This window comes from Phaenicophaeus curvirostris, chromosome 1 (assembly GCF_032191515.1).
Source record: "Phaenicophaeus curvirostris isolate KB17595 chromosome 1, BPBGC_Pcur_1.0, whole genome shotgun sequence".
Taxonomy (NCBI): domain Eukaryota; kingdom Metazoa; phylum Chordata; class Aves; order Cuculiformes; family Cuculidae; genus Phaenicophaeus; species Phaenicophaeus curvirostris.
Window position 1 is genome coordinate 83,655,714 of NC_091392.1, and position 13,535 is coordinate 83,669,248.

General features: G+C 49.7%; 1 protein-coding gene across 1 annotated transcript; it reads right to left on the minus strand.

Annotated features, from left to right (window-relative positions):
• Positions 1-7,621: 7,621 nt before the first annotated feature.
• Positions 7,622-11,167, minus strand: COPS7A (COP9 signalosome subunit 7A). The gene is made up of 7 exons (XM_069866119.1): positions 10,928-11,167; positions 10,784-10,859; positions 10,150-10,238; positions 9,873-10,075; positions 9,295-9,400; positions 8,814-8,965; positions 7,622-8,452 (listed from the first exon to the last, which is right to left on the minus strand). Exons 1-7 carry the CDS (start codon positions 11,087-11,089, stop codon positions 8,413-8,415), a joined length of 828 nt encoding a protein of 275 aa, XP_069722220.1. The 5' UTR covers positions 11,090-11,167; the 3' UTR covers positions 7,622-8,412.
• Between the last annotated feature and the right edge of the window lie 2,368 nt (positions 11,168-13,535).

Here is a 13,535-nt window from a genome sequence, read left to right on the forward strand (position 1 = left end):
GTGGAGCCTGAGGCCATTCCCTCTTGTCCTGTCAGAGGGCAAATGACACTGGCAACACAAATATTTCACCTGCTTTCTAGGGCCCTGATTGTTTCCCTGTAGATTAATAGCTATCAACAAAGAAATTAGTGAGGATACAGCCAAAATCTTGAATGACACAACAAGGAGACCAAGTGAAAATGGTATCATCAAGTCCAGTAAGATTCCTTTAGAAGATGACATAGCCCCAGATGACCATGCACTAGCTACGCACAAATAGAATAGAAACTGAAGGGGGTTGATTTGTTGAATATTCAGTTTTCCACATTTGAAAACTTATTGTGAAAATACGAGCCATTACAGCTACTGGGAACTTTCTCCTTCAGTGTTTTTGTTTGGATTCCTGAAGCTCTGTGCATCTTTCTCTGGACTTTCTAAAGCATTGTAGAATACTGGGGAATATGATGAGCCTGGGAAAGTAATTTTGTGCGAATATTTGTAAACAGTAAGTGAGATTATATCCACAGCTGTAAATCAAGTAAACTGACATTACGGGCTGGGGGGGATGGATTGGGAGCAGCCCTGAAGAGAAGGTCTTTGGGGTGCTGGTGGATGAGAAGCTCAACAGGGGCTGGCAATGTGTGTTTGCAACCCAGAAAGCCAACCATGTCCTGGGCTGCATCAAAAGCAGAGCAACCAGCAGGGCGAGGGAGGGGATTCTGCCCCTCTTCTCTGCTCTGGTGAGACCTCACCTGGAGTCCTGAATTCAGTTCTGGAGTCCTCAGCACAGGAAGGACATGGATCTGTTGGATTGAGTCCAGAGGAGGCCATGAAGATGATCAGAGGGCTGGAGCACTTCCCATGCCAGGACAGGCTGAGAGAGTCGGGGTTGTTCAGCCCAGAGAAGAAAAGGCTCTGAGGAGAATTGATAGCGACCTTCCAGTACTGGAAGGGGCTCTGTATCAGGGTGTGCAGGGATAGGACAAGGGGGGATGGTCTTAAGCTGAAAGAGGGGAGATTTAGATGAGATCTTAGGAAGAAATATTTTCCTGTGAGGGTGGTTGAAAGGGTTGCCCAGAGAAGTTGTGGCTGCCCCATCCCAGGAGGTGTTCAGGGCCAGGTTGGATGAAGTTTGAGCAGCCTGATCCACTGGGAGGTGTCCCTGCACATGGCAGGGAGGCTGAAACTGGATGGGATTTAAGGTCCCTTCCAACACAAACCATTTTATGCTTCTTTTCTATGAAAATGGTTCCTGTCCAATAGCAATAATATTTTCTGTTTAAATCATGGCTTGTGTTAACAAAGCCACTACACCAACCTAAAGTAAAAGGTTACCCCAGCACAATGCGTCTCACATAAGGCTGCTCTGATTTAAAATAAGCAAATAATTATTAAAACAACAAAAGGGCCAATATTATAAATTTTAGTTCACTGATAGATTTCAAGTAATGAGGGGAAAAACAGATCCCAGAGTATAAAATTATTTCTACTAAGATGCTGTTCTGAAACTAATGGTCATTAGTTACTTGATTAATGATCTGAAAGGAGATATTAAACCAGTGCTGATGAAGCTTTCAGAGGACCCAAGGAATGATGAAAATGATAAATGATGGGAAAAGAGATGTACGGAGCAGCCTGTAGCTATTGGTGTGGTGTTTATGAATAATAAGTATTTTGGCTGCACTGAAGGCAGAAAGCCATTCATCCAGGAACATAAATGTAGTCTGGACTCTTTTGAGATGGAGGATTGCTTTCTGGAAAGTCTGGAGGGACTCCAAAAAGAATTAGGGGATTGGGAGATAACCAAGTAAACATATACTTCTTCACTTGTGGGGAAGGATTACACTGGGATGCATTAGCCTGCGTTCACCAAGAAGGGAGGTAGAGTTTCTCCCTATATCACAACCGTGAACCCATTCTGTGAAATCTTGAGTGTATGACACTAAAAAGGGCACCAAGAATTAGAAGGACTGAAGAATGAAGCAACAAGGATGACTTGAAGCCTAGAAGCACTGACTGGCACTACAAGATAACGTGAACTCATGTCTCCTGTGTCTGAGCTCATTTTGCTTGAGCACAGGCTGGCGTTACCTGGATGGGGATGAGGCTTCTGACAGTAGAGGGCTCTTTAACCCAGCAGAAAACCTGCAGCTACTTGATGATGATACTGGAAATGAGATACAGACCTTCATGGGAGAGAATCATCATTAGAGCATACCTGGGTTCTCCAGCTCTTGCCACCCTAAACCTAGCTGGGGTGTCTCACAGAGAAGTTGGAGAGCGGGCACAGGAATGGGGTGAGGTAGCTCCTGGCCTCTTGAGAAGCCAGATTCCATGGCTGTACCTGTCCCTTCAGGCTTTAAAAATCTATGAACCAGAGATAACAGGAGGCTGGCACAGTGCTAGACTGCATGGGAGGGTGGGAAAGGGGAGAAGAAACCTGGTAACCTGATGGGTACTTCAAAGCTCATGGGACGTCACTGCAAGCTGCAGGAAACGGAGCAGTCTGTGCGCACAGTGGTTTGTTTGGGAAACGTGCACTTCCATGGGGCAAGAGTGTAAAATCCCACAGGCGAATGCCACACCTGTGGCACCAACTCCAGTGCTGAAGAACAGGGATGAAAATAGCCCCCCGTGCAGGGTGTGGGTTAAAATCACCTGTTTGATTTTGAAACATTTTTATTTCCAAAATACTCTTAAAGAATGACTTGGTTTTGTTTTTCAGCCCTGACTTAAATGCAAATATTCTTTACCTCCTAGGAGTTTTCTTTTCTAAAGACAACATTTTAAAAAATTGTCCCCATGGGAAAACTCCACTTAGGTTATCATCACTTCTACGAGCTCCTCACGTCTGGCTGTTGTGGCTGGCTGGGTTTATAGATCCTGAGGGCACTTAATACAAATGTAAGGGGAGGTAGATGGGAGGGAAGGAGATACAAAAGAAGGGGAATAGAATAGGCACTACCTATCTTCAGCTGCTCGTGGCACGGTGATTCAAGGGAAGCTGGAAGTAGAGATACTAGCCTCACAATATCCATCCCTTGCTAATAAGAGAAAAGGAAAACAAAGACTGAAAAAAAGTAAATGTAAGAATAAATAAGTAAAACCCAAACACACCACCAGAACGGATGAGGATATCACACAGGAGGATATTGGTAGCCTTTAAGATGTAATTAACAGCTAAAGACCTGATTTAGTAGCACAAAGTACAAGGGAAAATGTGCATAGGACCTAAAATCAAGACTACTGAGGCATCAAAGAGACACAAGCGATCCAGGAGGTGTTTCTAGTAGCTATAAGTACGCGTTACTGTTACTGTGCAAGATGCTGATAAGATTTCACCTGTGGAAGAGAACTGTGCTTATTTCTAGCCAAGAAAACTTAATTTGAAGCACAAGAAAGAGCAAGCTTGCAGGATACCCTACAAGCTATGGAGAGCTCGCAATATATGAGGAGGCTGGTTTGGTTAGTCAAGCAAAGTGAAGTCTGTACTCAAGGGAAATAAATACCAAGGACGAAGAACAGCTTCAGCTAAAGCTGTGCTGGCACAGGCAGGAGAGAACATAAACTTAGCAGTGAATCCGTTTAAGCTGGAAATAAGAAAAACTTTGTAACTACTGAAGCAGCCTGGTTCTGGGGCAGCCTACCAAGGGGACTGCTGGGGACAGTAAAATTAATCAGGTTTTTGTTAGCGCTTGAGAAGCTTTGGCAGGGGATTTTGAGCCTGTACTGGTAAGAGATCACACTTGGTCACCAGGAGCCTCCTTCTCATTTCTGCCCCCTCCAAGCAGATCATCCACCTCCCTACATTGACAGCCAGTGTTAAATCCTTCAGAGGCAGATAAAAAGAAAACTGCAGGAGGCAGGGCAAAGCCTCACCAGGAACAATTTATCCTGATCCGAAGGGGCTGGGGCTTCGCTTGTACCTTGGAATGTGAAGACTTAGAGTTGCTTTGAAGCATGCACAAATGCTACAGTGATTCTGGACACTCTTGTTACCCAGATAAGGGTTGCGACTCTTGAATCCCACTGACATTTCAGTCTCTATTGAATTCATCACAACATGAATATGCCCAGGGAAGCTGTGGCTGCCCCACCCCTGGAGGTGTTCAAGGCCAGGCTGGATGAGGCTTTGAGCAACCTGATCCAGCAGGAGGTATCCCTGGGAGTTGGACTAGATGGCCTGTAAGTGTCCCTTCCAATCCAAATCATTCTATGAGTCTATGATTTTATGATTTACAATTAAAATGAAAACCTGCACTAATAATGCTCATTACTTACCTCACTCTTGCCATCTGCAAAGTGACTTATAAATGTTAACTAATTAACTGCTCTTCACATCCTTTCTAACTGAAATTCAGAGTCACAATGAAGTGAGCAGGAAAATAAAAAAGAGTGGTTTTCAGGTGAAGAGCAAAGGGAATCATGCTCCTGCTCACTGTTTGCCATCTGCCAAGGAAGTTTGCGGCAGTATTTTCATTCTACACTGCACATCGCTCATTTATTTTTCAGCCATACGAAACGTCTGAAGTAATTTTATCAGCTGCCTTTTGCTCCTCTTTTCATAATGGAAGTTTTAGAAGTTGTTCCTTTTGAAGAGTAAACAAAATGGAAGACTTGCAGCACTGTGCAGATGACCCTTGAGCAAATACATTTAATCCCAAACGCTTTTGAAAACCACAACACAACCAGCCTCGAGAGGGGCAAAAATAAGAAAACGGGAAGCCTGTGAATGTGCTCAGCAAATGCCACAATCAGCTGAGCTGAACCTTGGAGAGGGGTGGAAGCTGAGGACCTTAAACCAAAGTCTGTGTGCAGGCAGACTTACGGTGTCTGTGGTTTAGCCATGAGGATCTGAGCCTGGGGCTTCAGCATGGGCTAAGGCTGGTGTGGCGAGCCCCGCTGAGGACCCTGTGTTGGTCCATGCTCTGGCTGTTGCCACCTGTACGTGTATTTTTTGGGCTCACAAGACTCATTCTAGTGTGTGCGTGTAGAGTTCAGGTGCCGCTCCGCCTTGCCATGTGCTGCACAGGGTGTTCACGCAAGCCTATCGCATGCGACTGGCATGAAGTGCTCAATGCTGGCTCGGGATGCTTCTAACTTCACTTCTGGGATCTGCAGCTTGGGTTTAAACTCTGAATTCAGGGTATTTAAACAGACCCTTTGTGCCTAATAGCCACAGTGTGGTTAAAGACAGCGAAGCACAACAGGTCAGAGAGGAGTTGGTACACTTGGGACAAAGAGCTGCTGCAGCTGCTCTTCCTAAGCAGCAGCAGGGCTTTTGTGGGACCCAAACATCCTCCGACAAGACCTACAAATGTAGCCCAGAAAACCAACTGTATCTTGGGCTGTGTAACCAGCAGGGTGAGGGAGGGGATTCTGCCCCTCTACTCTGCTCAGGTGAGACCTCACCTGGAGTCCTGCATTCAGTTCTGGAGTCCTCAGCACAGGAAGGACATGGAGCTGTTAGAGTGAGTCCAAAGGAGGCCATGAAGATGATTTGAGGGCTGGAGCACCTCCCCTAGGACAACAGGCTGAGAGAGTTGGGGTTTTCAACCTGGAGAAGAGGAGGCTCCAGGGGGACCTTAGAGCAGCCTCACAGTATTTAAAGGGCGGCACAGGAAAGCTGGAAGTGGCTCCGTATCAGAGAGTGCAGGGATAGGAAGAGGAGGAATGGTTTTAAGCTGAAAGAGGGGAGAACTAGATGAGATCTTAGGAAGAAATGTTTTCCTGTGAGGGGGTTGAAGCCCTAGCACAGTTTGCCCAGAGAAGCAGTGGCTGCCCCATCCCTGGAGGTGTTCAAGGCCAGGTTGGATGAGGCTTTGAGCAACCTGATCCAGTGGGAGGTGTCCCTGCCCATGGCAGTGATTTGGAACTGGATGGGCTGTAAGGTCCCTTCCAACACAAACCATTCTATGACTGCGGAAACCATGGTGACTCTCCTTATTTAGATAGACAGATACGATGCAGGCTTGAGGTAATTTAATCAAAAGCTGAAAGTGTTGCCACAACCCATCCCTGCAACTTATGGAACAATGGATGTGTCAAGTAGACTTCCTATCACTGGTGGAAAAACACAAGAGATTAGCCTGAGCTTTAGCTCTGCTCAAATTTTTTCCAAGAGCACTCAAAAGCTGAATGGTGCCTGGAAGTCAGCCAGACCTCTCTAGGTGGGTTGAGACAACCACAGCTTAGCTGCCCCTTTACACATTCCCGCAGCCAGATTTGTACCTCTTTGGACAACTTTATGGCAAACGTCTGTCTCCTGCTTGGCACTTCTGTGCCACACGGCAGCAGCTAAAGGGTTTGTTTCCTCGGGGCTTCGAATGGGGGAAAGGTTTGGGGCTGCCTGAGCTCTTGGAGACCTCTGCCAGCGACAGCAGTCACCCTGGAACAGCTCGGTACATCCCTGCCCCAGCACAGCCGGCTCGTATGCCCTGCACTGCGACCTTACACACAGGGAAGAGAGCTGCTTTCAAGTTTTATGAGTTCATGGGTTCAGGTGACAAGGGTTTCCCACTCAAAGCTGGTGCTGTATAACCGCAGCCCAGAATTGGCTGAATTTGTGCAGTACTATGCAAACCAGCATTTTGTGGTGCTTGAGCATTGAGATGACGTCGCACTTTGCTACCACAAAAACAAGCACGGTCTCACCTCTCCTTTGCACACCCTTAACAAGGCGTGCGTGCTCCCACCCACTCTGCCTCAGCTCCAGCTCTCACTTGTCTGCACAGGGAGCTGGCCTGGAAGGAAGCTCACCCAGGCCAACAAGCTGAAAAAGTCTCCATGTAGACAAAAAATCAGGGCTTTTCCTTGCTGGATTTTTTGGTGGTTTGCTCCCCCACAGAAAACCAAGTTCAAAGAATCAAATTTTAGCACTGGCACAAGGGAAGCGGCAGAACCAAGCGGAGGTGGGAGTCAGCGTCAAGTTACACTTACACCAGCATACACCACCCTGGAACAGCAGCAAAACGCTTGCATCCCTCTGACTTGGCTTCAAGCCAGTCCTAAGGATTCACCCTCTGAAAAATTTCATAGAATCATACAATCCCAGAATGGGTTGGGTGGGAAGGGACAACCCTCTGCTAGGGGCAGGGACACCTCCCACTGGATCAGGTTGCTCAAAGCCTCATCCAACCTGGCCTCGAACACCTCCAGCGACGAGGTTTTCATGACTTATCTGTGCAAACTGTGCTAGGGCCTCACCTCCCTCACAGGGAAACATTTCTTCCTAAGACCTCATTTAAATCTGCCCTCTTCTGGCTTAAAATCGTTATCCCTTGTCCTATCCCTGCAGTCCCTGATAAAGTGCCCATCCTCAACTTTCCTGTAGGAGATGGTGTTTGATGTCCTTTTCTGGGCGTCTCACAGAAGTAAATTGTGTTAATGTTACTTTTTTCACTCCCAACCAGACCCCAGCATCACCCACGAACGGCTTAAGCAGGACCTATACTATGACAGCTCCCACAGCCGGGCATTGTCTCTGCTACCTTCAGCTCCAAACCAAACAGGTCCCTGTATCGCTTTGTCCAGGATCACTAAGCACACAGTACTGACACACGCATTTTTTCCCCAGTCTCTGCCCCTTCCTCTTGAGCTCACCTGAAAAGCCCCTCTTTTGAGCATTCCAGACACAAATCAATCACACAAGAAACTCTTATTTAATAAGATTTATAATTCATTCCTGCTTTATGGACTCCCAACAGAACTACCGTGGCACTATCCTTTGGAAAGGGAAGGGAGTATTTTGACAGTATTCCACCCAGAAACGGGAAAGAGGCTTTCAAGATCACAACTTACTTTGGAGCACGGAGAATCAGCATATGAGACAAAAAGACACCACCCCAGGAGCACAAGTTTGTATAGATATGTCCATAGATCTATATTTTTATTGTTTTATATATATTTATAATATATATATATATTTTTAAAGAATCCCTTCAAAAACTACCCTCCCGCCTAGCAAAACAAAGATTAAACAATCAAGGATGGCAGCTGCATCCTGGAGCAAAGTATCCCACAGGTCTCAGAGCCAAAATGATTGCTGAGCACCAGCACTCTTTCCAAGGTTGTGATGCTCTGTGGGTGCAAAGGTGACTGACACGTTTTTACAGCTCTTTAAATTGACCTGTCAAAAGACAGGGAGAGAGAAAGAGAGAAACACGTGGCCATGGTCACGGGGCCTCGAGCGGCAGTGGAAACAGCAACGCATACAACTGGAAGCTTAGAGTGTGAAATGCAGTGATGAAGAGGAGGGAGGCACTGCCTGGGAAATCGGTAAAGAAGACAGGAAAGAGAACAAACATGCAGGAGAATTTGTTGGCAAGATGGATCTCAGAGAAGAGCTCAGAATCATCACACTTGGGACCCTTGCTACCCCCACATCCCTCAAATCTCTTCCTCTCACCCTCCCAGGCGTGAAGGGAGATCCAACTAGTTCGATTTAGACCAAATCTTCGCACTGCCCCGGAGCCTGTGGAGATGGGGAAAGAAAAAAAAAATCAGAGCAGATGCTCAGGCTCATCTCTGACTTCAGTTTCTAAATGAACACAAAGAAGAGCAGCTGACATTCTCTGCAAATGGAAAACACAAGGAAGGCTTATGAATTCTGAATTCTGCTTCAGATCAAGAGTCGCAGAGATTTCCCCACAAGTTAGTAGGAGACAAGTTTAGCTAGGACTACATCTCTGACCCCGTGTCCAGGGAGCAGACCTCTGCAGTCAGTAACCTCACTGCTCTGCAACAGGGCTCCCCTCAGCTCACCTCCTGAACAGACAGACAGACAGACAGACACACACACAGAGTGGTTCTATTTGTTTGCCCCAACTCCTTACCCTTTGGCTTTGGAAGTTTTCTTGCTTGTCTGGCGCTGGTTGGTGCCAGGGGCCGGCTCCCTAAGCTCTGTTAGGTGCTGCTCTGGGTCTTGGGATGTGGCTGCTGCGGCAGCGGCTGTTGTCACTTTAATGGTCTTCTTCAGGTTTGCCACCTGCAACAGTAGAAAAGCAAGAGCCAAGGAATTTCCCAAGGTTTTTAGTTTGCTTTTGTGTTTTTTAATGTTTATTTTCTTAAAGCAAGCCCTGGAGTTGAGAACTACAAGCTCAGGTCAAACAAAAATAGTTAACAGCTGCCCAGACCCCTGTAATGCAGGGGATTGTAAGCTGATTTAGGACCCTTCTTCAGGCACACCATACTAGGGGGTCTGGCCTAGGGAAAAGGCAATGCTTTACTTGACCAAAGGCCGTAACAACCAGAGGGAACTGGTTCTAGATATTTTAAAGTGAGGGACACTGGCTGCTCCCTCCTTGGTCCACTCACCTCACTCTCTATCTGCTGCTTAAGCGCCAGCTGTTGCTCTTTATGCTGGTTGGCTCGGCTAACCTGCTCTTCAATGCCCGACAAGACAACCTCACAGCCCTGGCACCTGCAGAAAAAGATACAGAGCTGAACAGGCCAGGTAGTTTACACAGCACCGAAAGAAAGGTGAAAGATGAGAGATTTCAATTCAAGGCCAAAAAGGCTGGAAGGTGACAGCTACACCAGATAGGGAAGTTGCTGGATCAGGAGTCCAATGTTATAACCTACTGGTGTTATTACCTGCGAGGGGAAAAATAACAAAGCAACGCAAGGTTAGGAGCTACAGATATAAACTCAAAGCCTGCTGCTGGCAGCCAGGACTGTGCTAAAGTTGCAGCAGTCTCGTCAGCCCTCCAGCAACAAACAGGGCAATTTTGAACACTCTTTTTGGGAAATTACTTTCTGTTAGAGTACGGGAAAACGGATGGAGCAGGCCACCTCACAACGCTACCCCCCAGCCACACACGGAGGATCTGGGGAAGCCACCAGCCGCTCCCACAACATTTTTGGGGTGTAAGTATTGGGGGCTTCCTCCTCACCACTCCTGCAATGTGCGGGTGATGGTGCTTAGCTCCTCCCTCCGGATGTCCCTCCCAATGCTGTAATCCACCTCCAGGCGCTGGTTCCGCTGATCCAAGCTCCCTCGCAGCACATCTGCATACACAGCCTCGATCACGAGGTCCTCCAGTTGCCGGACGTTCTTCAGCTGTAACTGCTCCAGCAGCATGGAATAGGGGATGCACTGTGGAAAAACGATGTAACTAGCCTGAGGTAATCCCAGTGGAGGAACAACTCTGGGAAAACCCAGGCCACTACCTTTATCTTGGCAGCAAGAGTGACGACTGACAGGTGCCTCAGTTTGTTCTTCTGAGCCTCTGTCAAGGGAGGGAGGTTTGCTGCTTCAGCTGTCGTCAGGGGAAAGAACATGGTATAAGAATTTACGCCTCATTTTCCATTTCCCAGCCCTGCACAGATGCCTCTACCCCATTCCCATGTAGACATAAGGAAGAAATGTTTCACCATGAGGGTGGGAAGGCACTGACACAGGTTGCCCAGGGAAGTTGTGGCTGCCCCCTCCCTGGAGGTGTTCAAGGCCAGGTTGGATGGGGCTTTGTGCAGCCCAGGGAGGTGTCACTGCTCATGGCACGGGGGTTGGGACTGGATGATCTTTAAGGTCCCTTCCAACCCATTCTACGATCCCCATTTCTTAAACCTACCCTCAGCGCGATGCTTCCTTTTGCCGAGCCATCCCCACCGACTGTCAGCCTAGAGGCCCTTTCCTGAGCAGCCTTTCCTCCCTCTCAGCCTCAAACTATCCTGCGCCTTATTTACGGAGGTCTGCGCATCCCAGCCGATCCCTAAGCCGTCCCGCTTCGGGAAACTCCCCCAGGCGGCTGGCGAGGGGCAGCGATAAACGTTTGTCGCGGCGAGGGGGGCAGGAGGGCCTCACCCAGGTAATCCGCGTAGGTGCCGTAGGCGAAGATGGTCAGGAGGCGGAAGACGGGGGAGAACTCGCTGTCTGCCAGCTGCGGGGACACGGGGTCAGGCCCTGCGCCCCGGGGCCGGGCGGGGCGGGGGGCCGGGCCGGTCTCACCTCCTGCACGGCGGGCACGTCCAGCAGCTCCCCGAACACGTAGATGCCCGGCGCCTCCAGCACCTGGTGGATCAGGCTGGCGAGGGCGGCGCCGCGGGCCGCCTTGGCCAGCAGCAGGAACTGCTCCTGGCTCTGCCCCGTCACCTTCCCCTCGGCCGCCATCGCCCCCCCCACCTCCCCGCGGGGACCGGGACTCGCCGCGATCGCCCCCGCGCGGGCCCTGCCCCGGCGCTCCTCGGCGGCCGCTTCCGGGTGAGGCCACGCCCCCGGCGCGCTCCCATTGGCCGAGGCCGCGCCGGCCGCGGCTCCTCCACCTTCCATTGGCCGATGCGGCTCACGCCCCTCCCCCTCCGCACTCCCATTGGCCGAGACACCTCACGCCCCGCCCCCGCCGGGCGGAGGGGCGGGTAGTGGGGCTGCAGGCAGCGCGCCCCCTGCCGGCCGGGCGGGGGAGGCGGGTCACGTGGCGTCGCAGCGTCGCTTGGTCGGAATAGACCCTTGAAGTCATCGAGTCCAACCGGGCCTGCCCGCTGCTGAACCAGATCCCTGGGTACCTCACCTGCACGTCTCGTAAACCCCTCCAGGACTGGGGACTCCACTGCCTCCCTGGGCAGCCTCTGTCAGTGTTTCACCACTTTTTCAGTGAAGAGATTTTTCCTGATACCCAGTCCAAGCCTCCCCTGGTGCAACTTGAGGTCATTGCCTCTTGTCCTATCACCTGGCAAATGGGAGAAGAGACCAGCACCCACCTCTCCACAACCTCCTTTCGGGCAGTTGTAGACAGCGATAAGGTCTCCCCTCAGCCTCCTCTTCTCCAGGATAAACAACCCCAGTTCCCTGAGCTGTTTCTCATAACCCTTGTGCTCCAGCCCCTTCAGCCCTGGGGGTCCGGCATGGGACAGCCTGGCCGGGCACCCCTGGGAGCATGGGCACCTGGCTCCCACAGGGCTGCAGCCGTAGGAGCTTCCTCTGGCACCGCTGGGCTCAGGGACAGAGTCTCCAGTGGTGGCTGGGCCTGACTGGGCTGGGACACAGCCCCATGGAGGCTGCATGGGGCACAGCCTCCTCCCGGGGTAGTGGCTGCCACCAGCGCCTCACTGGGCTCACTGGCCATGGGCTCCGGCCGCACTGTTCATGGGCTCCAGCCATACTGGTTATGGGCTCCCGATACACTGGTCATGGACTCCAGACACACTTGGCATGGGCTCCAGGCGCACTGGTCATGGGCTTCAGCCATATTGGTCATGGGCTCCAGACACACTGGTCATGGGCTCTGGCTGCATTGGTCATGGGCTCCAGCCGCATTGGTCATGGGCTCCGGCTCCACTGGTCATGGACTCCGGCTACACTGGTTATGAGCTCCAGCCATTCTGACCAGGGTCTCCAGCTGTGCTGACCAGGAGCTCTGGCCATGCTGGCTGTCAGCCCTGGCTACGCTGTTGATGGATGCTGGCTGGCTGTCACCTCCATTTTCCATTACTTTTTTCATCACTGCCAGCACCTGCTCGCTGTTCCCCTGTTCTTTGCCACCCATCTGCTGTCAAAGGCTCCCCTGAGCTGCCCAGTTGTGCTGGAATGTGGCCAACAAGCTGCAGCCAGCTTAATGGTCATGGGTGTCAAGGGACTGTATCATAGACTCATAGAATCAGGTGGGTTGGAAGGGACCTTAAAGCCCATTCAGTTCCAACCCACCTGTCATGGGCAGGGACACATCCCACTGGAACAGGTTGCTCAAAGCCTCATCCAGCCTGGCCTTGAATGTCTCCAGGAATGGTGCAGCCACGACTTCTCTGGGCAACCTGTTCCAATGCCTCACCACCCTCAGAGAAAAACATTTCTTCCTCTGGCACAGTATTTTTCATATTTTAATGATATGTTCTAAAAGTACCACACCAGAAATAAAAGCGATGGAGAGAATACCTTGTGTGTGCCCACACATCACTCGTCTTTGCTCTGCTTTCACACCATTAAGATCTCAGTGTCTTGGGGATATGTAAATGTAAAAAATCTTATGTTGCAAAGAGCTGCCCCTGAGTATTTGAACTGTACATTTCTTAAATCCTTGCATGCATCTTCTCCTCTACTGCATTAATTCTTACAAAAAAATTGCTTTACTATCTGCTGAATCATTAACCATCACACTTGTCAAGAAATGCATCCCCGATGCAGGCAGAATATGGCCATAAAAAGACAATTTAAACATTCCACAAGGATAGAAATGTTTATGATGCACCTTAAATATTTCCTCATGGGCAAATGAGTTAGCAAAATGCCATCAGGAGTCATCACCGAGGGCACGCTTCCCTGCATGAGGGCAAAGAGCTGTTTTTACAGTGACTGGACTAAAAAGTGATGGTCGTTTTCAAAAAAAAAAACCCTTCATTGCTCTTCTTGACTTGTATAAACCGCGTGGCAGATGGAAGTGAATTGTGAGAGAGACCGAGAGGAGCACAGTCAGCAAACATTCATTTCAATAAGAAACGTTAAGCTGTTTGGGCAAGAGTTTCCCATCCAGCACCAGCTTCCTTATGGCTGGCTCCTTTAGAAATCAGTGATGATTTTCCATGAAAGCAAAGGGAGCAACAAATTGATGGGAGGCCAATATAGT

Bases quoted from the DNA above. Each gene is read 5' to 3' on its own strand.
- COPS7A (XM_069866119.1), bottom strand. From the start codon at position 11,089: ATGGCGGCCGAGGGGAAGGTGACGGGGCAGAGCCAGGAGCAGTTCCTG. The intron at 10,860-10,927 runs GTGAGACCGGCC...GTGTCCCCGCAG, and splicing joins ACGTGCCCGCCGTGCAGGAG to CTGGCAGACAGCGAGTTCTC. The intron at 8,966-9,294 runs GTGAGTGGACCA...CTACTGTTGCAG, and splicing joins AGCAGCAGATAGAGAGTGAG to GTGGCAAACCTGAAGAAGAC.